Source organism: Miscanthus floridulus, chromosome 14 (assembly GCF_019320115.1).
Source record: "Miscanthus floridulus cultivar M001 chromosome 14, ASM1932011v1, whole genome shotgun sequence".
Lineage (NCBI taxonomy): Eukaryota > Viridiplantae > Streptophyta > Magnoliopsida > Poales > Poaceae > Miscanthus > Miscanthus floridulus.
This window is the reverse complement of record NC_089593.1, coordinates 3,895,944-3,923,207: the sequence shown is the minus strand read 5'-3', so window position 1 is coordinate 3,923,207 and position 27,264 is coordinate 3,895,944. Positions and strand designations below refer to the sequence as shown.

General features: G+C 50.6%; 2 protein-coding genes across 2 annotated transcripts; one reads left to right on the top strand and one right to left on the bottom strand.

Moving 5' to 3' along the window:
- The first annotated feature begins 333 nt into the window (after positions 1-333).
- LOC136502910 (uncharacterized) lies at positions 334-1,653 on the top strand. The gene is made up of 4 exons (XM_066498160.1): positions 334-416; positions 500-551; positions 594-974; positions 1,444-1,653. Exons 1-4 carry the CDS (start codon positions 334-336, stop codon positions 1,651-1,653), a joined length of 726 nt encoding a protein of 241 aa, XP_066354257.1.
- Positions 1,654-23,067: 21,414 nt separating this feature from the next.
- LOC136506007 (uncharacterized) lies at positions 23,068-24,135 on the bottom strand. The gene has a single exon (XM_066501133.1). The coding sequence runs from the start codon at positions 23,944-23,946 to the stop codon at positions 23,455-23,457; it is 492 nt and encodes a 163-aa protein (XP_066357230.1). The 5' UTR covers positions 23,947-24,135; the 3' UTR covers positions 23,068-23,454.
- Positions 24,136-27,264: the final 3,129 nt, after the last annotated feature.

Here is a 27,264-nt window from a genome sequence, read left to right as displayed (position 1 = left end):
TCGTCGACGGATTCTTTGAGCGATGACGACGAGAGCGAGGTGGGGCGGGGTCCTCTGGACCATCTCCCTAATGTCAGGGGGACGGCGCCTGAGGCGTCGGCGAGTAGCCTAGCGTCTCTAGGAGGAGGAGGAGAGGACACCTCGGGGCTGGCGATCGCCCGCCCCAGGACCGAGGCCGACACGCCCGAGACACAGGCATTGGGGAAGCATGCCGTCATCCCGATGGGCTCGACGGTGGAGGTGGAACGGGTGACGGCGGGGGCGACCCAACAGCCTCCGTAGAGGGTCGAGGGGACGTCGGAGTCCGGTGAGGGCCGGCCGACACCGGCGGACATGGGGGCCATGCCACCGCCGCCACCACCACCGTTGCATAGGATGAGGGACACAGTACGGAAGCTATTGTGTCCCCGTTCGAGGTAAGTGTTTTGTCAGTGGAGTTTGCAGCATCTCCCACTCGTTCCTTGGTCGTATACTGACCTTGTGAGTGCTTTGCCTTCAGCCAGAAGCGTCAGGCGGAAGCGCCCACCCTGGCGCCACGTAAGGCGCTCAAGGTGAGCACCAGCTCCACCACTCAATGGGTGGTGGAGGCGCAGGCCGCCATACAGCGTGGCACGGCATCGGCGAGGGCCGACCCGAAGGAGCCGGTCGCCCAAGAAGAGGCTACCGAGGCAGCCACGAAGCAAGCAGGGGAGGAGGCGCCTAAGCCCCATGAGGCCGAGGCCCGCGAGTCAGATGAAGCCGAGGCGCCTTCAGTCGCTGAGGCCACCGAGGGTGAGGTCGAGGCCCCTAGGACCTCTAAGGCCACGGTGGTGGATGCTAGAGCTCCCGGGACCACCGAGGCCGAGGTGGCGGAGGCCGGCTTAGGCGCAGCAAAGCCGGTGGCCCAGGATGCAGAGATGAAGGCGGGGCAAGCTTCAGTACCACCCCTGGTCCAAGACCCACCATCGTCGCAGGAGAGCGCTCAGGATGTGGAGGTTCATTCAATCTCCTCCGACGATACTTCCTGGGGGAAGGAGGTGGCGGACGCCGAGGCGGCCAGCACCGTGGAGCAGCCGGCTCCGACCTCTGGCGAGGGGAGCTCGGCCCTCGTCTGGGTACAACCCGAGCTCCACGGGTGGGATAGCCCGCGTGTCTTGTGGTGGAGCTAGGATGACCCTAAGGGGGAGCCTCTATTCGCCCTTGAGGACGCGGCCGAGGGGGCGCTGGGGCTCCTTCGAGCAATTTCGCCAGCTGGCGGAGTGGTCGCTGTGGACAACACTATTCGTCATGGCTGATGATCTGCCCGGCATTGCCCAAGTGCGCGCTTTCTTTCCTTGTGCCGTGTTGTCTTTTTCCCAAGTTTTCTCGCAGTGCTTGATGTTTATTCTGCCTATCGAGGAGCTCGAGGCCTAGTCCCTTGGGAAGTTGATGTTCCTCCAACGGGAGAGGGACATCTGGGACCAGCTCCGGCAGCAGAAGGACCTACTCACCGGTGCCAACGAGCTTCTGTCGGCGCGGAGCGCGGAGGTGGAGGACCTCCACCTTCGCTGTGCTGACATGAAGGCTGAGGCGACCATGGCTCAGGAGCAGGCCACCCCTTTGGTGGAGCGGATCAAGGAGCTAGAGGAGGAGTTGACCCAGGTGGCTGGCGAGTGGGACACCTTCAGGTCCTAGGCCGAACAAGTGGAGGTCTCTGCCAAGGCCGTCGCCAGGCAGCTGGGGCGGAGCAGGGCGCGCACCTGCTGATGAAAGGTGCCTTGGCGGAGGCCCTCAAGGTGTCCGAGGCCTCCCAAGTCGAGGCCATAGCCTGAAAGGAAAAGGCCGAGGGTGAGTCCTGTTGAGCCGCACCCCTTGCTTTATTTGTTTTTCTTGCGTTCGACTCCTAACTCCCTGATGCGACGTAGAGCTGGAGAAGGAGGCTTCTAGGGCGGCCGAGGCCTCTCGGGTTGAGGTCCAAAACTAGAAGGAGAAAGCTGAGGGTGAGTCTCATAGGCTCGCACCCCTATTTAGCTTGTTTTTCTTTCGTGCCTAACCCCATCCCGCCTGTCTTGGAGCAAGGTTGGAGAAGGAGGTCTCTCGGGTAGCTGAGGCCTCCGTTGAAGTGTAGGCAGTGCTCAAGGCCGAGATCTGGGAGCATAACACGCTGCAGAGCGCTGCTCGTACCACCTGCGAGGCCCTAGAGGTTGGGGGGTCGAGTCGGGCAGCTCCCTCGGGAGCCGCTTGATCGCGTTGAGCAGCCGAGTCTACGAGTGGCTCCGGGGGCGCTACACACGGGCGTCAAGCGCGCCCTGGCCATCGTCTCCTTGCACTACGCCGACATCGACCTCGAGGCCGTCAGCGACGGTTACATCGTGGCTGAGGATGACGAGAAGGCTGAAGAGGAGGTCATGAAGCTGGTGGAGGCGGCTGAGGCCCCTGGCATGGCGCTGGCCAGTTTGTTCGAAGAGGAGGTGGTTCCTCCTACGCCGACCGCCGACGCTGGTGACCCAGAGTTTTGACCTAGGCCAAAGGGGCCATGTAAATAGATTAGGACTTTACATCATTGTATCATGATGCTTGTGGCCATCGAGGCCTTTTTAAAGTACTTATGTGTATACGCATATTAATCTTTTTTTATTGTATTTCCGAGCCTCTACTCTCTGTCTTGTCTTCGAACATATCTCTTGCAAAGAATTTCCTCGGAGCCTAAGCTGCCCTTCGGGCAAAAGGTGGTGAGGGAGTTGCCATAGCCCAGAGGCGTAGGCCGTCTCGTGACTCGGCCCGCCTTTTGGCTCTGAGACAGACTTTCAGTCCTTAGGTTTTTTACAATCGATTTGTTAGAGCACGTGAGAGAGTTTGGCGTAGAAATTTTTTTCGAAAAACAATTTCGAAAAACGACTAAAAATGGTGTATGGGACTTAGGGGGGGTCCCCCCTTGTAGCCCCTGAGGGTTACATAGGTAGAGCTGAGTCTTGTTCGAGCCCTACGGTGGGCACCTCTACAGAGGTAGAGCTGAGTCTCCCTTATAGCGTTATCGTAACGTCGCTCCCCCACCGATGGGGGGGGGGGCAGGGTTTCTCGAAAAATTAGAACAACTAAAGAACGCTTCTTTAATGTATTTCGAGAAACAATGTGTACAATGCTTGGAAATTTAAGGATAAAAGCGACGTAGCTGTTCTATGTTCCAAGCATTGGTGAGGATTTCGCCCTTCTCATTGGCTAGCTTGTAGGTCCCAGGCTTTAGCACTTGGGCGATGATGTACGGCCCTTCCCACGGTGGGGTCAGCTTGTGGCGGCCCTTGTTGCTGTGCCTTAGTCTCAGCACCAGGTTGCCCACTTTCAGGTCTCGGCTTTGAATGCGCCGGGCTTGATAGCATCGTAGGGCTTGCTGGTACTTGGCCAAATGTAGCAGCGCAACGTCTCGGGCTTCCTCTAGTTGGTCGAGGGCGTCTTTGCGGGTAGTGCGGTTGCTTTGCTCGTTGTAGGCCTATAGCCTCGGGGAACCATACTCCAAGTTAGTGGGGAGGATGACCTCGGCTCCATAGACCAGGAAGAATGGTGTGAACCCCGTGGCTCGGCTCGGAGTGTTCCTCAGGCTCCAGATGATCGACGGGAGTTTGGCAAGCCATTTCTTGCCAAATTTCTTCAACTGGTTGTATATTCTTGGCTTGAGGCCCTATAGGATCATGCCGTTGGCATGTTCTACTTGGCCGTTTGTCCTAGGGTGTCCTACGGCCGACCAAGCCATGCGGATGTGGTGGTTGTCGTAGAACGTCAGGAACTTGTGGCCGGTGAATTGTGTCCCATTGTCAGTGATGATGGTGTTTGGAACCCCGAACCTGTGGATGATATCAGTGAAGAACAACACCGCTTGCTCAGATTTGATTTGAGTGATCGGACGAGCCTCGATCCACTTGGAGAACTTGTCGATCACTACCAGCAAATGGGTATAGCCCCCAGGGGCCTTCTACAGAGGCCCAACCATGTCTAGCCCCCACACGGCGAATGCCCATGTAATGGGGATGGTTGGAGGGCTTGGGCCGGGAGGTGTGTCTACCGCACATAGTACTGGCATCCCTCGTAGGAGCGTACTAGCTTGGTGGTGTCAGCAACCGCCGTTGGCCAGTAGAACCCTTGGTGGAAGGCGTTTCCGACGAGCGTCCGAGGCGCTACACGGTGCCCGCAGGCCCCCGCGTGCAAGTCCCAAAGTAGGGCTTGGCCTGCCTCGGTGGTGATGCACCGTTGGAGGATGCCAGATGGGCTTCGCCTGAACAACTCGCCGTTGCTGAGAACGTAAGTTTTGGCTCATCGCGCAAGCCATCGGGCTTCGGTCCTTTCTACAGGAAGCTCTCCCCGAACGAGGCAATCAAGGAACAGGACTCGCCAGTCCGTGCCCTGGTCGGCCTCGGAAGGCTCCGTGTTGATTTCCATGGCCTCAAGCTCGGCCGTAGGGGTCTCGGTGATTGAGGGGGCCTCGGGCCCTGCGGTGGGCTCGACTGGTGGGCCCTCTTCCGCCATCGAGGCGTAGTCGATGGAAGGCTTGTGGAGGTCTCTAGCGAAGATGTTCGGGGGGACCGGGGCCCATGCCGATGCCATCTTGGCTAGTTCATCCGTGGCCTCATTGAATTTTTGCGGAATGTGGTTGAGTTCGAGGCCATCGAACTTGTCTTCTAGGTGACGTACCGACTTGTAGTACGCCTCCATTTTGGGGTCATGGCAGTTTGACTCCTTCATCACTTGATCGACGATGAGCTGCGAATCGCCCCATATGTCGAGACGCCGTACTCCAAGTTCGATGGCGATCTACAAGCCGTTGACGAGGGCTTCATACTCGGCTGCATTATTGGAGGCGGCGAAGTAGAGACGGATCATGTAGTACATGTGCACTCCAAGGGGTGAGATGAAGAGCAGACCCACGCCTGCCCCGGTCTTCATCAGGGACCCATCAAAGTACATGGTCCAGCATTCCACCTGGATTTGAGCAGGTGGCAGTTGGGTGTCGATCCACTCAGCCACAAAATCGGCCAAGACCTGGGATTTGATTGCTTTCCAAGGCGCAAAAGACAGGGCTTCCCCCATGAGTTCCATGGCCCACTTGGCTATTCTACCCGAGGCCTCTTGGTTCTAGATTATCTCTCCCAGAGGGAAAGACGACACCACGGTCATCGGGTGGGACTCGAAGTAGTGACGCAGCTTGCGTCGAGCCAAGACTATGGCGTAGATCAACTTCTGGATGTGGGGGTAGCATGTCTTAGTCTCGAAGAGCACCTCGCTGATGAAGTAAATAGGTCATTGGATGGGTAAAGCATGCCCCTCTTCCTGCCCCTCGACCACTACGGCCGTGCTGACCACTTGGGTCGTTGCGGCGACATAGAGCAAGAGGGCCTCGCCCTTGGTTGGCGGCACCAAGACAGGAGGGTTGGAGAGCAGTGCCTTGAGCTTGGTGAGGGCTTGTTCGGCCTTAGGGGTCCAGGAAAAGCATTCGGATTTTCTCAGGAGGCGGTACAGAGGCAAGCCTTTTTCGCCAAGGCGCGAGATGAAGCGGCTCAGGGCCGCAAGGCATCCCATAACCCTCTGCACTCCCTTGAGGTCTCAGATTGGTCCCATGTTGGTCACAACCGAGACCTTCTCTGGGTTGGCCTCAATGCCACGCTCCGAGACTATGAATCCCAAGAGCATGCCTCAGGGGACCCCGAAGACACACTTCTTGGGGTTGAGCTTGATGCCCTTCTCTCTGAGGCATTTGAAGGCTATCTCCAAGTCATCGATGAGATCACTGGCCTTTCTAGACTTGACCACTATGTCATCCACGTAGGCCTCGATGGTTCGCCCGATGTGCTCGCCAAAGACCTGGGTCATGCACCGCTGGTATGTGGCCCCTGCGTTTCTGAGGCCGAACGGCATAGTCACATAGCAGTACATGCCGAATGGGATGATGAAAGAAGTCACGAGTTGGTCAGATTCTTTCATCTTGATTTGATGGTAACCGGAATAAGCATCAAGGAAAGACAGGGTTTCGCATCACGTAGTGGAGTCGATGATCTAGCCGATTCGAGGTAATGGGAATGGGACTTTTGGACACGCCTTATTCAAACCGATGTAGTCTACACATATCCTCCACTTCCCATTTTTCATCTTAACTAATACAGGATTAGCTAACCACTCTGGATGGGACACTTCCTTGATGAATCCAGCCACCAAAAGCTTCTGCACCTCCTCACCGATGGCCCTGCGCTTTTCCTCGTCGAATCAGCACAAGCGCTGCTTCACCGGTCTAGAGCCGGCCTGGATGTCCAAGGTGTGCTCGGCGACCTCCCTTGGTATGCTCGGCATGTCTGAGGGACTCCACGCGAATACATCGCCATTTGCGCGGAGAAAGTCAATGAGCATGGCTTCCTATTTGCTGTCGAGGGTGGCACTGATCCTCAGCGCCTGGTCATTGGCGCCAATGGGGTCGACCGGGACGAGCTTGACGGCCTCTGTGGGCTCAAAAGTCCCGGCACGACGCTTGGAGTCAGGTGCCTCGCTACCAAGTTGGTTGAGGTTGACGATGAGGGTCTCGGCCTCCATGGGAGCCTCGGCGTACTCGATGCATTCGACGTCGCAGTCGTATGCATGCTCATACGTGGACTCGACAGTGATGACGCCGTTGGGGCCCGGCATCTTGAGCTTGAGGTAGGTGTAGTTGGGGATTGCCATGAACTTGGTGTAGCACGGGCGCCCCAGGATGGCGTGATAGGTCCCCTTGAACCCAACCACCTCGAAGGTGAGGACCTCCTTGCGGTAGTTGGAGGGAGTGCCAAAGCAGACGGGCAAGTCGATGCGCCCGAGGGGTCGCGTGCGTGTCCCCGGCACGATGCCGTGGAAGGGCGCGGCATCGCCTCGGAGCCGTGACTGGTCGAGCCCCAGGAGTTCCAGGGTGTTGGCATAGAGGATGTTGAGACCGCTGCCTCCGTCCATCAACACCTTGGTGAGCCGGGTGTTGCCGATGATCGGGTCGACGACGAGTGGGTACTGCCTGGGGTTTGGGACGTAATCGGGGTGGTCATCCCGATCAAAGGTGATCGCCTCCCGAGACCAGTCAAGATACCAGGGAGTGGCCACCTTAACCGAGAAGACCTCCCGGTGCTCCTTCTTTTGGTGACGCACCGTGAGGCACGCTGAAGGCCCGCCAAAGATCATGAAGGCATTGTACACCTCGGGGAACCCGTTGTCCTTGTCGTTGTCCCTATTGCCGGCGTCCCTCTTCTTGGCCTCATCGTTGGGGAGTCCGAGCTTGGTGTAGTAACGCCAGAGCATGGTGCACTCTTTGAGGGTGTGCTTCACCGGGCCCTGGTGGTAAGGGCAGGGCTTCTTAAGCATGTTGTCGAAGAGCCCGGGTCCTCTGGCAGGGCCTCAGTGATTCTTACGTTATGCGGCTGTGACTAGACCGACCTTGATGATCTCCTGCTTCCCCTGGTGACCCTTTTTCTTTTTCTTGGGGAGGTGGGGGGCCAAGGCCCTAAGGGCCTCGTCCCTCCGCTTCCCCTTGGTGTCGTTGTCGAGGAAGATGGCCTCGACAGCCTCTTCGCCCGAGGCAAAGTTGGTGGCAATGTTGAGGAGTGCGGCCGCCATGGTCGGTATGTTCTGGCCTCACTCCCGGACCAGGTCTCGGCGGGAGGTGCCGGAGAGGAATGCCTGGACAATTTCTGAGTCGCCGACGCGGGGCAACTCAGTGCATTGCTTGGAGAAGCGTCGGATGAAGTCTCAGAGAGACTTGTCCAGCATCTGGCGACAACTCTTGAGGTCCCAGGAGTTCCCAGGGTGCACGTATGTGCCCTGGAAATTCCTGACAAAGACCTTTACCAAGTCGCGCCAGCTGTGGATCTACAAGGGAGGGAGGTGTTCGAGCCAGGCTCGTGCTGAGTCTAACAGGAACAAGGAGAGGTTGCAAATGATGAGCAGGTCATCATCCGCGCTGCCTAGATGACAAGCCAGGCGGTAATTGGCCATCTACCGCTCGGGGTTGGTCTCGCCGCTGTACTTCGAGAGGTTGGCCGGTTGCTGAAACTGGGCCAAGAAGTGGGTGCCGCGGATGGCCTTGCTGAAGACTTGAGGGACAGGTGGCCTAGGAGAAGGACCGCGGTCCTCCCCACTGTCGTAGCGACCGCCTCGGTGTAGGTGGTAGCCTCGGGCGGGCCCATCGTTGTCGTGGCGCCATCGCCTGCTAACCACATCATGGTCGCCTTGTGCCTCGGGTCGATCGCCGAGGCGGTCATGCACCGAGGGGGCCTTGTTGGCTCCTGGTGCCCAAGCAGGCTCGGGACGAACCGAGGCCTCTCTATCCTACCAAGCCGGTGCCGTGGGTAGGTCTGAGGCGCCCCTGCGCCGTCGAGAGGTGGAACTTTTGGCCTGCTGTACCACGGTGGTCTCAAGGAGGTCTCAGAGCTCACCGTGGGCCTGTTGTCCCTCCAAGGTAGAGGGCTTGGGCATTGTCCGAAGTAGCATCATAGCTGCCACGACATTCTGGCTAGCGCGATTGAAGATAGGGGGTTGCTCACCCCCTTCGTCGTTGTTGATGCGGTGGTTGACGTCGTGAGCCCTCCGCCGGGCTGCTCCGCCATCACTGTGACCCTGCTGCTCTCGCTCAAGAGTGTCTCGGAGCTACTGTAGAAGGAGTCGGTCTTGTTCGACCTTGGCCTGAAGCTCACGGAGCTGCTCCAAGTCAAGATGTCGAAGTTCCTCGGGGGTAGGGTTCTTGTTCCGTGCCGCTGGGGGCTCAATGTGTGGAGGTGTGGCGTCGCCTGCCCCCTTGTAGGGCGGGGAGCGATTGCTTGCCCGTTTGTCCTCATCGCTCGCTCTCGGCATCCCGAGCTCGACGTTGAAGCACTCATGAGTGGGATCGTAAGTGCCTTCGTCATCGGAGTCGGAGTAGCCAAAGCAGTAGTCGCTTGCGGCCATGAAGCGGCGCATGGCTTCAGGGTCACGAAGCCCGGAGAAGTCCGCTCCAGCCCACGCCTCGTCCTCCTCCGAGGAGTCAGTGTGGGTGTGGGTCGAGGTTGTGGAGATGAGGTCGAGGGTGAAGCGTTGGTGGCGTCCTAGGGGCTCCACGTGAGCGGAAGCACAGGCGAAAGCATAGGCGGCGGTGGTATTGCCCAACCCGAAGGGGTACGGGGATGGTGCCATCATCGGGCTCCGCTCCACCGGAGTTGACTCCTCAGGAGGTGGCGGGGTAGAGCTTGATGATGGGGCGTCGCTATGCGCCACCGGTGTCTTTCCCTTGCCTAGGCTTAAGCTAGACAGGTCCCCAACCAGGGACTCTGTACCAACAGCTAGGTGTGGGATACTGGCGGAGCACGGTGCGTCACCCTAAGCTTGCGTGGTGTTAGGGTGGTCCCGCCCGCGTCTTGCCTGGCGACCACGATGAGAGCGGCGGCCCGGGCGCCGCCTGCGCCTGGGCTGCTGGTGGGTGATGTTTTCATCGGTTGGTGGGGCTCTGGGTGTGAGGAGTACCATATCATACTCACATCCTAGAGGCATGAACTCTAGGCTCCCGAACCAGATCACCATGCCGAGACACAGTGGTCGCACGGGGTCTGCCATCCGAAACTTGTTGGGATGATTAAGCTAACACATAGTATCTCCCCTACCTGGCGCGCCAACTGTCGGTGTTTTGGACCGGCAGGCCCTCAACCGACTAGTGAAAGTGTATTGTGTGCCCCTAATCCTAGATGTTGATACAAAGAGACACAAGGTTTATACTGGTTCAGGCAATAGGTGCCCTATGTCCAGTCTGAGAGAGTGATCTTGTATTCCTTGCACCGAGGTGCTTGTAGTAGGGGTTTACAAGCTGGGCGAGAGAGGGAGCTTGTCCCAGGTCTCTACGTGGAGCAGCGTGAGTTGCTTGAGATGTTGATCTCACGCAGTGAGGAAGAGTGTGTGTTATAGAGCATTGTGCGTTGCTTGCATGCGTGGTGTCTGTCTGTCTCCGATCTCCTAGAAGCGGCCCCAGTCACTCCCTTTTATAGTCGAAGGGAGGCACGGGGGTGGTACATGGATTTGCTACGTGGCGTTTTGTGAGCAGAGGCAGCATGTCCGAGCCCTGTAGCTTGTCACTGTGGTGGCGTGGTCGGTGGAGCGGCCTTGTCCTCGGTGCACTGGAGCGACGCGCCGATCATGCCTGATCCTGTGAGACATGGGAGCTCCTGTGATGACATGCGCGCCTTCTTCGAGACGTGCTGGTCGCTGTATGTTTGATCAGTGCGCGGAGCAAGGCCCAGTCAGTGCAGAGGCTGAACCATCATGGGGGGCTCGGTGGGCGCGAGTCCCAAGGCTACAGGGGCCCAAAAGCGGATAGCCGAGGCTCGGAGGGAGCAGTTGGTCTTGTACGCTGATTCCGAGACTACAGAGACCCAGACTTCACTCTCCACGCCGCGCTGTCCTTGGAGTAGGTGGGGTTAGGCAGCACAGTGCAGCACGGGTGTCGATCGTGGGAACAGCGCCGAGCATAGCGACCGGTAACCCCCGCCCCGTCTTGTCCCGAACAGCGTGGCGTTGATGTGACTCCCATCTCGTCGGCCACTCCACTATATCAAGCCGTCGTTTGGCTGATGTCACGGGAGTGGTTGAACACGTTGGTTGGATGTGACGTCCTCGTCCGAGGCCTCGTGGCGCGGGGCCTCGGGCGAGTCAGAGAATTGGTACCTCGTCTGAGGCCTTACGGGCGGGGCCTCGGGCGAGTCGAAGAATCAGTACCTCGTCCGAGGCCTAACAGGCGGGGCCTTGAGTGAGGCGGAGAATCGGTACCTCATCCGAGGCCTGACGGGCGGGGCCTTGGGAGAGGCGAAGAATTGGTACCTCGTCCGAGGCCTAACGGGCGGGGCCTCGGGCGAGGCGAAGAATCGGTACCTCGTCCGATGCCTGACGGGCGGGGCCTCGGGCGAGTCAGAGAATTGGTACCTCGTCCGAGGCCTTGCGGTTCAGGGCCTCGGGCGAGGTGGAGAATCGGTTCCTCATCCGAGGCCTGACGGGCGGGGCCTCGAGCGAGGCGGAGAATTGGTTCCTTGTCCGGGGCCTCGTGGTTTCGCTCTAGGCCAAGCCTGCTTTGGGTGAGCCTGGATATTGATTGAGGTGGGCCGGGCGGTCCAGTCGAGCCTTGGATGAGGTGGGGGTTTGCCGGTGGTTATTTCTTAGTTTTGATTTTTACGAGGTCTAAGCGATCTTTTCGACTCTTGCTTAGGGGACCCCTTTTTATGGTACCCGACAGTGATACACTTGGTGGTTGACACATTTGAGCAAGGGTTAGGAACTTCACCGGCACCCTATACAGAAAAGACAGAGGTCACTGGAAGTGACCGGACGCTGGCCTCGGTTGGACCGGCGCGTCCGGTCAGTGGAAGCCGCGAAGACACTGGCGTCGATCTCTGACCGGATGCTGGGTCACTTAGTGACTGGATGCTGACAGGGTGTGTCCCGTCCTGCTGACATGGCAACACACAGTGTTGAGGGTGACTGACCAGACGATGGCTGTGTTCGATCGAGCATGACCGGACACGTCCGGTTGTGAAAAGTCGTCTCTAGATGCTTACTGGAAACGACCAGACGCTGGGGTTCAGCGTCCGATCACTTTGAGCTACAGCGTTCGGTCGTCATATGACCGTTAAGATCGGGCGTTCTGTAATTGAAGAGAGGGACACGTGGGACACATCATGTGATCGAACGCTAAGGTCCAGCGTCCGATCAATATGACTGGAGCGTTCGGTCACCCCGTGTTGTGCCCAGTGAAGGGGTACAACGGCTCTATTTTGTGGGGGCTTCTATTTAAGCCCCATGACCGACTCAAGCTCACTCTCTTGGCCATTTGCATTGACATAGCAACCTTGTGAGCTTAGCCAAAGTCCTCCAACTCATCTCCATCATTGATTCATCATCTTTGTGAGATTGGGAGAGAATCCAAGTGCATTACTTGAGTGTTTACATCTAGAGGCACTTGGTGTTCGTGTTTCACTGTGGGATTCACTTGTTACTCTTGGTGGTTGCCGCCACCTAGATGGCTTGGAGCAGTGAGGATCGTTGAGCAGAGGTTGGTGATTGTCTCTAGCTCCGATCGTGGTGATTGTGAGGGGTTTTTGACCTTTCCCCAGCGAAGAGCCAAAATGTACTCTAGTAGATTGCTCGTGGCTTGTTGTGATCCTCATCTTGTGTTGGTTGTGCGGCACCCTATTGAGGGTTTGGCATGTGATGCCAATTAGCGCGTGAACCTCCAAGTGAGTGAATCGCCACAACGAGGACTAGCTTGCCGGCAAGCAAGTGAACCTCGGTAAAAAAATCATTGTGTTATTATTTTATTCCGAGGTGATTGGTTTTCATTGTTATTCATTCTTGTGATTGATTGGCTCCTTTCTTGACACGTTGGTATAACCTTCTTGCTCACTCTCTTTATATTACCGCAAACTAGTTGTCAAGCTCTTTAGTGTAGCTAGTTGTGAGAGCTTTTTAGTTTGGTTAGTGTGACTCTTTAGTTAGCCTTTGAGAGCACACTAACTTAGTGTAGTGACATAGCTATTGTGTGGATAAAAACTATATCAAGTAGAATTGTGGTAGGTGGCTTGCATTTTTAGTAGGCTAGCGTAACACTTGCTTCACCTCATAATTGTCTAACCGGTTTGCTAAGTGTTGTTGTAGAAATTTTTATTAGGCTATCCACCCCCTCTAGCCATTAGGACCTTTCAGCCACTGACATGTGGGGCTGGCCAGCCCACTTGCAGGCCGGCCGACCAATAGGCCCCACTTGGCAGCCCTCCTCACTATGTCGGTTCTCCACCTCCTTAAGGATTGCATCTACGCCGGTCTTTTAAGTCTGTTTGATTCGAGGGTCTAGGATGTTTGAAGGCCCTTATATATACCTGCATGTACCCCTTCCTCCAGGTAGATCCTGAAACCCTAGAAACCAGAAGCCACAATTCATATCTAGCTGCTGAACTTGATTCCGTTGAATGGAGAAATTAGAGAACGTGTGAGAATATGTATGGAGGCAAAGATCTTTTGTGACTGTGAAGGAAGCTAAAGGACCAAACTCTAGTTTAACCCTTTGCTAAGTGATATTGCATCATCTACATGTCATCTGGTCTGCTGAACCTGTTAGGATAGTGGATTAGGTCTTACGGAGTTCTTATTTCAGTTCTTTTGGAGTTCTTATTGGCAATTGGTACCCACATCGAGTAAAGTCTCTTTTTCATATCAAAATTGTCTTATCATGGACGTTGGATTCAATGTTGTAGTTGTTTAGGGCTCTCATAGCTTTCTGGTGTACCTCAGCTAACTTAGGGTACTCAGCCTCAATAGTCGTCCCTATCGGCATGCCAGCGCCACCCTCTAGTCCAGTTCACTTTCCCTATAGCCTAGATTTATCACCGAGGAACGCAAACCATCAAACGTGCTCGTATCATGGAGGTTGAGTTGTGGGGTTGTATACTTGAATGTTTGCTTGGATGTGAACTAATCTACTCTTCCTTATGCCTCCAAGTGTCTTTTTGTCGATCTATAATCGATGAATAGAAGCAACGCTCCAATACGGTCCCATGCCTGCATCGAGGTAAAGGACAATTCAACATAAAATCGACACACATAGCACAACTTCATAGGCTTTTCACGGTACCATCGCTTCAACAAAGGAATCCTAGTACACATATAGGGACATAGCCTTTGTAGGTTCCTGCATAGCCTTTGTAGTTGTTTTCACTTCAAAGGTTTGTAGCCTTAAAGTGAGTTGTCACTTCATTGTTATTTAGCCTTTATAGTGAGTGTTCATATCAATAGTAAATGGTAAGAACATAGCCTTTTCACATACCTATCGGATCAGGGTGAATGCCCCACCTCCATGCCACTTTCTATAAGTTGACGGGTCATAGTTTTTGTGAACAAAGAGAGCAAAAAGTTTAGACCAATGTCGGGTGTATCAGGGAAAGGAAAGGGAGGTGATACCATGGTGTGGCAGGTTCGTATGGTAATGATTGGTACAAATATGCACTAGAGAACTTCCCATTGCAGGGTAAGAGTAATTTTCATCCACCAAGTAGGTTGCCATCATATGATAATAGGAAAGAAGAGTGGTCAAAATGCTGCCACGATGAAAATTGCGTAGTGCGGGTGTATGATGGCGGGATTGATGGAGGACGACAGTTCTTCAGATGCTCTCAAGGATGAGTAATTCATACTAACCATTCCATCGTTGTAGTCATTTTGTGTGAATGCTGACAATTTTTGTTTTGTTTTGTGTAGTACTACATCACTAGATGGGTTGATCCACCATCCCTTTACCCATTTCAAGATTAGATCCAATACCTACAGAACCGTGTCTTTGACCTAGAAAGGGAGGTTCGAAACATGCCCACACCCAAAGATGAAAATACTCAAGAAGAAGAAGTGTTACCTGCTCCAATGGAAGATACACTGGTATGCACTGATTCGTATTGCAAGTGCACCCTGCCATGGGAACATGGGTCCTTCTCCTCCGTACAGTGGTGGATCATACTATGGACAAGGTTCATCACAATATTCCTCGTTGTATTCTATGTTCTCTGGATGGGAGTTTGATTAGGACCTAACATATGTGATGGTTTAAGCTTAAATACAATTGTATCGTATGCCTTTGAATCCATAGTATGTAGTTTGTGTTTCTTTTATTCCTACAATGTACCGTATGTTGTTGTTTCAGAAATTATGATGAGTTACCTCTGAGAAGGCTTTGTTGTAACATTTAATTCATGGAACATACTGTTGCCTGCAAACGAAGATTTGAAAGGCCACGAACTAGTAATTTATTACAAGACTTCAAGCTCTGAAAAGGCTACATGTAGGGACTTTTATTGCTCAACTCGAATCTTGAAAAGAAGCTTTTCATATCGTCCTCTCCATGGACCATGCCCACTGCACCAAATAACCTGCCTACAAATATGCCTCCTATGTATTCCATACCACATCTCCTCCTCAAGCCATCACACTTCTACTAGACAACAATGTCTTCAGGGATGTCGGACCCAATAGGAGTGCCTGAGTGGCATGAGCGTCCAAAGTGCCATTGTGGCTGGCGGACGATGTTGTGCGTCTGGATGGATCAAGTGCCTTGAGCCAACTATGACCGTAGATTCTCCAAGTGTCCAGACCTGGATAACGACTTTATGGTAACAACGACAACTAAATCATTTGTTTCTCATTCTCATTTTTCTACATAATCCATGACATCTACCACTCTACACATAGCCTTGCAAGTTCATCAAATGGGTGGATTGGGTAGTGTCTACATGGCCACAACGATGGCCAAGCGATAGGGAAACCAAAGGTCAATACTTTGTGAAGATGCATCAAGCTCGCGAAGTGAAATGACAGATGCGACTCGAGCAAGAGCAATGCTTGAGGGCGGATCAAATTGTCTGAAGGGCAAGGAGGATGAGCTACAAAGGAGGCGGGAGCAGTTAGTTGTGCGTGAGGCAGCCATCAAGCGTTAGGAGGAAGAGCTTCAAGCTGGTGGGGCAGCCCTCAAGTCCAAAAGTGACAGGAAAAAGGATGTAGCGGAACCATCTTCTGGGTGCAAGAGAAAGGGCAAATAGCCACACTACACCCAGTAGACGAAATGTAATATACCCAGCAAGTTAAATTCTCTAAGGCATTTTAGGATTAGCGATGGAGTTCTGAACCTATTTAGTAACATAGAGTCTACATATGCCATTGCATGTCATGCTTTAGTTAAATTCCCTAAGGCATGTTAGGATTAGTTGTTGGACTATTTATCTTAGCTACCTAGAGCTCCACACATGTCATTTATTGTTGCAAGTAATATTCATGTAGCGCTCGGTTAATAAGAACGTGTTTATTCCTTCAAAAGTTTTTATAAAGTTATATATATATATATATATATATATATATATATATATATATATATATATTGTTGGGTGATGAAGGTTGGTCGCGACATTGCAGGATGACACATGGAATAAACCAGTCAGCTTCTGGGCGACGTCCATGTCGGTAACCGGGAAGCCGACAGGCCTAGACGGCTGTCCAGATGCCGATTGCCCCTGTCGGCGTTCAAGAGACCGACAGTCCCCCTATCGCCGCCGACAGCTCCATCTGGCGATCGTCGGCTGCCACATCATGGCCACGATGACCTGCAGGGTGCTATATGTATAATCTCCTATAACAGCTTCTAGATTCGCAGTTAATCATTTAAAAAATTTCCTCGCTGAGGCTCATGGACGTGTCGAAGCTCTTCTACCCGTCAACAGGTGAAGCACTGGACGCAGAGGCTCAAGCTAAGATGAAGAAGAAGACTTGCATCAGTAAGTTGAAGATCAGCCGAATGCCTACACCGAGCATTCACTACCAATCATTTCTGCCAATTGAACCTGATCGTTCCATTGGTGTGCTCGCTCTCCTTGGCAAGTGCAAGAACAAGGTCCTCTTCTCGGACGAGGCCGGCAACACCAGCATCTACAACACTGAGCTGTGCTCCCTGACTCCAACACCCATCCTGAATTCGCTCAAGGATTCCTATTGTGTGGCGGTCTCCATCCCAGGTGCTGCTGCTGCCCGTGCCATGCCTGACTCAGACGATCACTGGGACAACCTGTTCGTGTTGGATATGCACCGTTGCACGTCCTGTTTCGAGGTTCTTGGCTACGACTCTATGGGGAAGTGGCGCTGGAGTGAGCTCCCACCGCCGCCATTCTTGGAGGACCGAGAGTACGAGGTCCCTCTCATGACTGACTCCACGGTGGTCGACGGCACCAGGATATGTGTGTCAACCACCACATCAACCTACTCATTCGACACGGTGACCCATGAGTGGAACAAGGTGGGCGACTGGGTGCTGCCCTTCAGAGCTGAGTACATCCCTGAGCTGGGCCTGTGGCTCGGCTTATTACCAGATTCAGGCCCCTATGACTTGTGCACGCAGCACGCTGGACATCCTCTCCACTGCCGCGGGCTCTCCGCCACCGACGATGCAGCACATTGGGGAGGAGGAATCTGAGCTGCCGGAGAACTGGTCGCAGTTAGTGCACGCCCTGGTGAACCTTGGCTCAGGGAGGTTTTGCATTGCCAATAAGTTCGTTCTTAACTTTGGTGAGGTAAGACGTCCCTGGATCCCGGTGACTGTCTTCACCGGCGTGGAGGTGCTGCCCGGTGATCCGCATGGTCAAGCACAAGTCCAAGCGTTTCAGAACTGAATTCGAGGCTGTGCTCTGAGCTGAGCCCATCGATTCCAATTCTAATTTATCCATGCTTTTTCAGAAGTAGGTTCAGAGGTGCTTATTAGGGGTTAAATTGGACGACAAATGCTGCAGTGACTTTGCTTTTTATGTACTTACCTTGTGTTAACTGTTGTCGTTGGTTATCAAAGTACTGTTAGTTTTTGTCGTGAGGACTACATATGTCTACTGTTGTAGTTTTTTGTCGTGCGGACTACATATGTCTTGGTGCTTTTCTCTGACAATTCCAACAGATACACGGCAAGCGCAAACTGCACACAAGTCATTTTAAAAACCTACGGTATTTTAGCATTTTCACACATCAAACGATGCCGTTGGCAAAGTTTGGGCACACCCATGCTTTGTCCGAGGCAATTACTAGCGCCCGGACGTCCGATCGAATATCGATCCATCGGATGGTACCCACGCCTACACCCCATTTTGCGCGCCCACACAGGGCACGCGCCGCTCTGACGTATATGTGCAACACTCGGTCTACTTTTGCAACATTCAAATGAAACACTTGCAACATATGTCCAAAACTAATGAAACAATTGCAACATACATCTGAAACATTTGAAAAACACCAGAAAAACATGAAAACACGTGTAGCCATTGCAAATATATGCAACATCAAGATGAAACACATACAACATACATATGAAGCACCTGAAACACTTAGAACATACCCTTGCAACATGCTTGTATATGCAACATTCAGATTTACTTTTGCAACATCCAGATGAAACACTTACAACATACATCTGAAACAAATAAAACATTTGGAAATATACACTTGAAACATACATGTTTAGCCATTGCAACATGTGCAACATCTTGATCTACTTTTGCAACATCGATATAAAACACTTGCAACATACCTGACCTCTGAAACATCTAAAACAGTTAAAACATACGCTTGCAACATGCGATTTTCAGCGCAATGTCACCTTCCTGCTTGGACAAATGGAGACTCGTCGTTGCAAAGCTCGACAGCAGCGTGGAGGTCGGTGATGGCGCAGAGCTCACCGATGTGGCAACGACGCGGGCAACTCGCTAGCGGGGCGGCGTCACACGAAGCTCCTCCCCTCGCTTGCTTGTTGGAGCATCCGTCGTGGAGGCTCGCCGGCTCGGTGGAGGCGGCTACGGCAGGTGGATGGTGCGGTGGCCGCCACGACGGTCAGAGCTGAGTGGGGAATATTCTGAATGGCTGATGCATAGTAGAGAGATTTGGGAGAGCAACTGCACCGAAGCAAAGAAGACAGGCCGGTCGCCCGGGCTGATCCACGTGCCCAGCAAGCGAGCATTGAGAGCATTACCGTTTGTCCACGTTTTAATTATATCCAACCCATTCAAATTTTAATTATATCCCTATCCAATGTGTTTTAATTATCCATATCCAATGAGTAATGTGTACTTCCTCTATCATAAATTATAAGCCGTTTTAGTATTTCTAAATTCATAGCTTTTACTATGTATCTAGATATAATATATATCTAAATGCATAGTAAAGATTATGAATGTAGAAAAGCCAAAATGTGTTATAATTTGGAATGGAGGGAGTAATAATCAGTGGATATGGGTAGCTCTGTAGTGGTGTAGTGGTGGCGGATAGTCACTGGGAGTCTGGGAATACCATATCTAATGCAAAACAACGGTGCAACGCCGACGCCAATGCAAGAAAAAGCAAATGTAAGTGGAACGTGCAGACCTCTTCAAAGGAAAAAAAACTCATGTACAAGAAATTCAAAGCTTTGCTAGTACTGTTTTTTTCAACAACTTAAGACCACATTGGTTTGTATGATAAACTGTAACTCCATGCAAACAACAACAGAGATAAAGATGATAACTAGATAAGTGTTGAGTGCTGAAACTGAATGGCCAATACAACAAATCCACCGAAAACCTGAAGAGTTGTTGTGTTCTCTGAAACTATATGAACCAAGAAACCATGCCCTTTTCTCAATCTCAGGTCAGTGTGCCTGATAGATATAGCTATTACTGAAGCATATAGCTACTAGTTTCATTTCATATAATAGATAAGTAAACAGATAGACTTTACAACCACGTAATTTGCTTGTATAGCCAATCTATTCTAATATTCAACTTGCGCTTCTTCATTGGCATGATTGTATCATCAGTTTCTTTGCTTACAACTTGTCCAATGGCTGAAATACAAACAAGATTTAGCAAAACATAAAGAGATGACCAAATGTGGTTTTTCAAAACAGTACATTATTGTAGTTTTCAGTGTGCATCTTATAACACATAGCAATCCATACATTTGGGACGAATTATATTTCAGTTCAGGAGCTAGTTGTATTTAAAATGGAAGCAATAATAGCATGAGAAAAGTATTGACATTACACGAACTAAATAAATTTACATATTGCAATTTAAAAGGATATATGGACAGGCTTGATCATATTGCTTTCACAGGGTATTTCAGAGGATACATAGTACAACTATAACTAGTATAATCACTTGTTTGCTAAAATTAATTAATTAAAAATGATTACAGGAGACCATAAAAGCCATACATTGGCTAATCCACCCATTACTCTGCTCTCTTTCTCATCTTATATCGTAACACATGACTGAATACTAGTAAAACAAGTGCTGAATACATAAACATTCAGACATCAACCTCTATGAGAAATGCTTTCACAGGGTATTTCAGCATCCTTTTTCTCCCCACTAGATGCGGCATTTTTCGTACTAGGATGTTTTGAAAAATGCAATCCAATATGCATGGGCTGACCTTCTCTTGTATATATATTGATAACTACAATTTCCCTAATAATGGAAGATGATGATAGTGATTGCAGGTGTGACAACAACAATTCTTATGTAACTAAGACGTCAACCTCTATGAGAAAACACCAAAGAACCATTACGCATAAGACAAGGAAAACACGAGTCTTTATGAACCAATTTGGTTTCATGCCCGGAAGACCAACCATGAAAGCCATTTTCTTAATAAGACAAGTTATGGAGCGGTATAAGGAGAAGAAGAAGGACCTACACATGGTTTTTATTGACTTGGAGAAGGCTTATGATAAAATACCAATGAATGTTATGTGGTAGGCTTTGGACAAACATAAAGTCCCAACAAAGTATGTCGGGCTCATTAAGGACATGTACAACAATGTTGTAACTAGTGTTCGAACAAGTGATGGAAACACGGATGACTTTCCGATTATGATAGGACTACATCAAGGGTCAGCTTTGAGCCCTTATCTGTTTGCCTTAGCGATGGATGAGGTCACAAGGGATATACAAGGGGACATCCCTTGGTGTATGCTTTTCGCGGACGATGTAGTGCTAGTTGATGAAAGTCGGACAGGAGTGAATCAGAAATTGGAGTTATGGCGGGAGACTTTGGAGTCCAAAGGTTTTAGACTTGGTAGAACTAAAACTGAGTATATGACGTGACTTCGGCACTACTACTCGGGAGGAGGAAGATATTAGTTTGGAAGGTCAAGTAGTGCCTAGGAAGGATACCTTTCGATATTTAGGATCAATGCTACAGAGAGACGAGGATATTGATAAAGATGTTAGCCATAGAATCAAAGCAGGGTGGATGAAGTGGCGCCAAGCATCTGACGTCATATGTGACAAAAGGGTACCACAGAAGCTAAAAGGACAGTTTTATAGGACGACGATTAGACCTGCTATGTTGTATGGTGCAGAATGTTGGCCTACGAAAAGACGACATGTTCAACAGATAAGTGTTGCGGAAATGCGTATGTTGCGTTGGATTTGCTGTCATACAAGAAGGGATCGAATTCGGAACGAGATATACGTGATAGATTAGGGGTAGCACCAATTGAAAAAAAGCTTGTCCAACACCGGTTGAGATGGTTTGGACATGTCCAACGGAGACCTCCAGAGGCACTAGTGCGCAGTGGAATCCTAAGCCAGGATAGTAACGTGAAGAGAGGCAGATGAAGACCGAAGTTGACTTGGGTAGAGGCAATAAAAGGAGACTTGAAAGGATGGAATATACCCAAAGAGACTTAACCTTGATAGGAGTGCTTGGAAAACAGCTATTCACGTGCCTGAACCTTGATGGCTTCTGCTGGGTTTCAACTCTAGCCTACCCCAACTTGTTTGGGACTTAAGGCTTTGTTGTTGTTGTTGTTGTAAATATACTATACCTTATCTCATGCTGTCAGCTCTGTTTTCAGGAGTTGAAATTTGGAGACTCAATTAAGGCTGAGAGTTCATCTCTGAGACATAAGGCCTGCTCTGAATCTGGCATCAACTCAGCACTTTGGATTGTGTCATATTGAGCAGATGAGCAATTCTCTCCCAAAGAAGAATCTTTGACCAATGAAAATTGACAGAAGGGCTGGGAAATAGGGCGGTAAACTGTACGTGAAATATTGGCTGTGACTTGTGAGGAGACAAGAATCAAATACAGTCCACTAACTGAACCCTTGGTCAGTCATCTTTACTGAATCATTTATGCCATCTGTCATTTCTTCCACTAGTAAAACAGGTGACTAAAAATACTTAAATATCAGAGTTTCAGTACTGGACAATGACAAAGCTGCGCCATTAGAAAATCTGGCATTTCTGAAGAGAGCCAACACTAATGATCTTTCTGCATCACTGATCTCTCACTCATCTGTTTAAATTCTTCCAGTCATGCTCAATGGGAAACATGCCAGTGCCACTTGCATAAAGTCCTCAATACCTGACAAAGTAATCGATCATATTACATGACTGCAAAGGCATTTTTTTTCTCGAACACATAGTAAAGGCAATATTATACCAGAGTTATCTACCTAGAATTACAATGAAGCCTACCTTGCACTGGTACTTTCCTCAGGTTGGAGGCTGGATGACGGACAAGAGATGGTTGCATCAAGCCAATTTAACATGCTTTTCCCCACCAAATCAGCATATGAGGAATCTTCATTCAATATCCCGGGCAGGGGCTTTATGATGGTACTCGTAACAAAGGGGAGCTCACACATTTTCTATGTACGGTTGAGCCCATAAAAAGATTGAGAATAACCCTATATTTAAAGTCGGAATGTTTATGTCATTGTCTTGATCAGTCTTCAAATTTGTCACCATTGCCATTGTGTTGGCCCCTCCTAATTTTGTTTCCAAGCTAAATGAAGTAGTAATGGGCATGCATCATAATTGTACAGTGACTGACAACTCTAAGGGAACTGCCATTTCACAATTTCGAGGCACAACTCAGATAGTAACACAACAATACAAGTTAAATAAAATATTTCGAGGATAAATATTGTGCATGACAGATAAGCCACACAATTAGCTAAGAACTAAGAAATTTCACAAAGATACAACTCATCATTTCGAATAAAGTGCTAGTCGAATCAAATATTTGTTGTGCTAATTAAAATCATGGAGTCTGTGAAAGAAAGGAAGAAAAGAACACTTACAGTTTCATCTGTAATAGCTGGGTCCAACTGGACCTTCACAGATGCGTGCCCATTTTGTAGAGATGGCTTCCACCAGAGCGGCCAATATTCTCCCTACCAAAAGATGACATCATCTGAAAGAAAGCGCTACTCGAAGATTTGTTGCGCTAACAGATGTTGTATGCCTTCTGCAAGCTTAGTTAGGGCGTGTTTAGTTCCGAAAATTTTTGGCTTTTGGCTACTGTAGCACTTTCGTTTGTATTTGGTAAAAATTGTCCAATTATGGACTATTTAGGCTTAAAAGATTCGTCTCACGATTTCTCGACTAACTGTGTAATTAGTTTTTTTTTTCGTCTACATTTAGTACTCCATGCATGTGCCGCAAGATTCGATGTGACGGTTACTATGCAAAAATTTTTGGCTTTTGGATGGAACTAAACAGGGCCTTAGCCTTGAAATCAATTCTGTCATCCAAACAATCTTTTTAACTTGAGCACATAGGTACAAGAACCAATTTCGGTACTGTATATATGATCCCCCGAATCAATTTCATGGCCAAGAGCTAAAGACAAGCTACATTCATTACAGATGCCATCACTGTCCAATTTGTGGAGTAACTGAAACAACTTGGTGTGATACTAATTTACACCTAGTAAGTGGAGTAGTAAACAAATCAGCGCAGGCCAAGAAGAGAGACCGGAAAACACCACGCCGAGACGCCCGCCCCCAAATCATATCACATCACAATCTTGGCTTGCGCAGGCGACTGCGTCCAGACGGAGAAGGACAGGACAGGACTGTCGAGTGGAGGTGGGGAAATCTAGCTTCAGAAGAAGAAGAGGGGGACGGGCTACAGCTACAGCTACTGATTAGGAAGCGTCGTCGTCGCGGCGGCCGAGTAGGAGCGCGGCGAAGCTGGCGGCGGCGCAGAGCGCGGCGACGGCGTTGCCCTCGCGTAGTAGCACGCGGAGCGCGAGCCCCGCGATGTCCCTGGTGGCGCGTCGGCCCTCGGCGACGAGCGACCGGGGCGGGCGGCCCGCGAAGGCGAGCAGCACGAGGACGGTGGTCCAGGTGACGAGCATGGCGGGCGCGGCCACGGCCAGCGCCGCCCCCATGGAGAGCAGCCCGAACACCGCGCCGTACATGACCGAGGCGTACAGCGCGGCGGGCCACGCGGGCGCCGAGGCGGAGGAGTAGTACCAGGCGCGGACGGAGGCGAGTAGGGACCAGGAGGAGGAGAGCAGCGCCGCGTACACGGCGAGGAAGAGCGCTACCCAGGTCCGACGCCGTCTTAGCGCCCGCAGAAGGAGTGATGTCCATGGCGGCCACGCCGCCGCTGGCGGCTCGGCCGCCGGATCCATGGACGGGTGGGTGATCCGGGGGGGGGGGGGGGGGGGGGGGGGGGGGGGGGGGTGATGCTTGGCTTGCTTCCGCCGGTGGCGATTCCTGACTGGGGTGGGGATCGGCTTTGCTTTGCTGTGCTTTTTCGCTTTGCTTGGCTGGGGAGGCGAAGGGAAGGGAGGAGCAGAGCTGAGCTGAGCTGAGCTGAGCAGGGAAAGGGGGAAGTGGAGAAGGCAACGGGGGGTTCTTGTCGGTTGTCACGTTGGCCACCGGACAGGAGAGTTCTTCTCTTTCCTTTTTCGGCACATCTGTGATCTAGGGGTTCTCTAATTTCCCTTTTTTTAGTGAAGTTTTTAAACGGGCCGAGCATGATAGCTGCAGATTGTAAGGCCCCGTTCGCGTGCCCTTAAATCCGACTTGATCCAATTCTTTTTTTATCTGGAACAGTGTTTCCCTTTCACAAATTCCTCCAGATTCCTCTAAATTTCTCCAAGCGAACGGGGCCTAACCTAACCCCACGAGAGATTTGCAAAAGGAGATCACACCTACGGAGACTGATCATGGCAAAAGTGTATGGAGTATTAAATATATATTAAAAAATAATTAATCGTACATATTGCGACTAATTTGCGAGACGAATTTTTTAAACATAATTAGTCTATGATTTGACAACGTAGTGCTACCGTAAACATGTGCTAATGATGAATTAATTAGGCGTAATAAATTAGTCTCGCGGATTACTGGGGACTTATTATTACTATCCGAACACTCCGATGTGACACCCCTAAACTTTAGCCCCTGGATTTAAACACCACCTTAGCCCCTAAACTTTTGCTGCTAAATTTTAATCCTTGCTAGGTCTGTTTGGATCCATGGCAAAAAAAAAAAGGGCTAAAAGTGCAAAATGAGGTGTCATTCACACCCCTAAATGCTTTTAGCTCAGTTTTGCACTTTTTGAGGTGTAAATGGACTAAACTTTAGCCTCCCCTTTTGCTCACTTTTAGCTTACCTGTTTGGATCCATTTGCCAAAAAATAGACTAAAAGTGCAGAGCAAAAGATTTGCTATGGAAAACAAACAGGGCCTAATTAAGACAACTCTGGCCCCGTTCGCTGGTCTGAATCTTGGCTGAAACTGGCTGAAAACACTGTTCTGGCTGAATTGTTGTGAGAGAAAAACACTGTTACGACTGAAAAAATAAGCCGAACAAGTCGAATATGGGGTAATCCGAACGGAGCCTCTATCAACCAGCAAACGACTGCTCACAGCAACAAAATCGAAACCACAAACACAAACATAGTGGCTAACACAGTGGGAGATGAAAATGGATGGAAAAAAAATCAAGTTCGGGCGGTTTCCGTTTTCTATATTATGACACTGTTTCCAAATTTAGCTAAACATAAAAAATTATCATTTTCAATTGGTTTTTCACAATTGTTTTCAACCATTTTTTTACTCTTTAATTATTACAATGTAGAAAACATCTCCACCGTTCCCTTTTTTTTTATTGTAATACCGTTTCCGACCGTTTCGGTCCCCCACCCAACACATACACACACGGAGAAGAGCTAGGCGGGTATGCCCTTCTCTTAGGCAGTTTTTTTTTATGCACAGCACCGCTCAAAAACACATGTCACCTAGTTCTAAGGAGCTACCACAAATAGTACAAAAGGAAAATTGGTTTCTTTGAGATTAGGTTTATTTCCTCTTCTCTTGCTACGAGTTGTATGGAGGAATTGTACTAGTTGATGTCCCATTTTTAAGCCGGGTTTCTTTAAGCCCTTTGGAGGCGTGGGCCGGTCGTGGCGGCATGGCGGACGGGTTCGGCCTTCGGCGCTTCTGCTGCCGTGCTCGCATGGAGGCGAGGTGATGTGGGCCGGCAGGCGCTAGGCCCACCACTGGCCCACGGGGGTCATGTGGATGTGGTGCGTGGCGGCGGAGCTCTGCGTCGACACCCTCAAAGGCCGCGTGCGAGGGTGCTGGGCCGTGCGTTGTGCACTTGAGATCTCTCTGTTACGGCTTCTGATTTCCTTGCATACTACTAACTACTGCAGTGAAACAAGCACGTGCTCAGCAGCCAGGGATTGTGGTCAGCCCACCAGTCGCGTTTTTTTTCTATGTCTTTTGGACCTCCTCCGTCCGAGATCCCACGACACGCGCATACATGCATGTAGATGTACAACCTTTCTCTATTCCATCACTTTTAATTTGAGAAAAAATATTCAATCTCTTTATGAATTTCGATGTGCTTTTATACGTGGCGCTCCGGCCGATGATGAATCTTATGGATGTGGATGGCAATTGCCATCGGGCTTCAAAGGAGAAAGAGCATGATGTTACTCAGATGGTCTAGCACTAGCAGTGTGAGGAGATATGAAGATGAGATGCGGCTCCGATGCAGCATATTTATAGTGACACTGAGGCTCAGTAGTACTGGACTCGTCAGCTTCTGTGCACGCTCTCTCTGTCTGTAACCGAACCATCTTACATGGGTCACCACAGCAGCAGCATGGGTCACCGACTCGTCAGCTTCTTGATGCTGATCTGCCTGGTAGGAAGCATGCATCAGTCCTTTAATTTGTTGTGGGCATGTGCGTCAGCCATGACGACCTTGCAGAATAATGGATGCTGATCAAGTGGCCGGGACCTCCAGCTCCTAACCGTTATCTACGCGATCGGTGGGTAACAATGCAAGCTAGGAAAAAAAAGTTGTTACTCCCATGTCCTTTGTGTCTTCCATACATGCATTAATACGTACAGTACATACGTACGTACGTTCAGACTTCAGACTTCCAGATCGAGTGTGATGAATAATACAGGCGTCACGTTCGTACTCATGGGCCATCAGCCGAAATGGGCACATCTACACTCCCAGGTTCCCCCTCATCGTCGCTACGGTCCTCGACTCCGTGTTGCTTGGCACCAATATTTACATGCGGAGGTAATTAATATAAGCCAAGCTAGCATGTTAGAATTTAATCACCCTGTTCGCTTGTTGGTTTCAGCCAGCCCAAACCAGCCAGCCAACAGTGTTTTCCTCTCACAATAAACCAGCACCAGCCAGCCCAAACCAGCCCAGAAACCAACCAGCGAACATGCCGAATATGGTTTAGTTTTCTTAAGCCCATTGCTAGTTGAGGTGGAGGTAGGGGTTTTCCTCCCTCTATATATATATATACACACACACACACAAATCCTCTTGGGAAAGACAAATCAGGAACTACTATTGGGGGTTTCTAGTTATGAATGAAAATCATAAGGTAGTCAATTAGTATTTTTCTCTTCTCGCTGATGCAGTTGCCATCGTAACTTGTCCATTCCAGCGTCTGTGTGCACCGG

What these genes read in the sequence shown, in the direction of transcription:
- LOC136502910 (XM_066498160.1), top strand. Translation starts at nt 334, where the DNA reads ATGGGGGCCATGCCACCGCCGCCACCACCACCGTTGCATAGGATGAGG. An exon ending in CTATTGTGTCCCCGTTCGAG is followed by an intron (nt 417 to 499) that starts GTAAGTGTTTTG and finishes CTTTGCCTTCAG; the next exon opens with CCAGAAGCGTCAGGCGGAAG. An exon ending in CGCCACGTAAGGCGCTCAAG is followed by an intron (nt 552 to 593) that starts GTGAGCACCAGC and finishes GTGGAGGCGCAG; the next exon opens with GCCGCCATACAGCGTGGCAC.
- LOC136506007 (XM_066501133.1), bottom strand. Translation starts at nt 23,946, where the DNA reads ATGGATCCGGCGGCCGAGCCGCCAGCGGCGGCGTGGCCGCCATGGACA.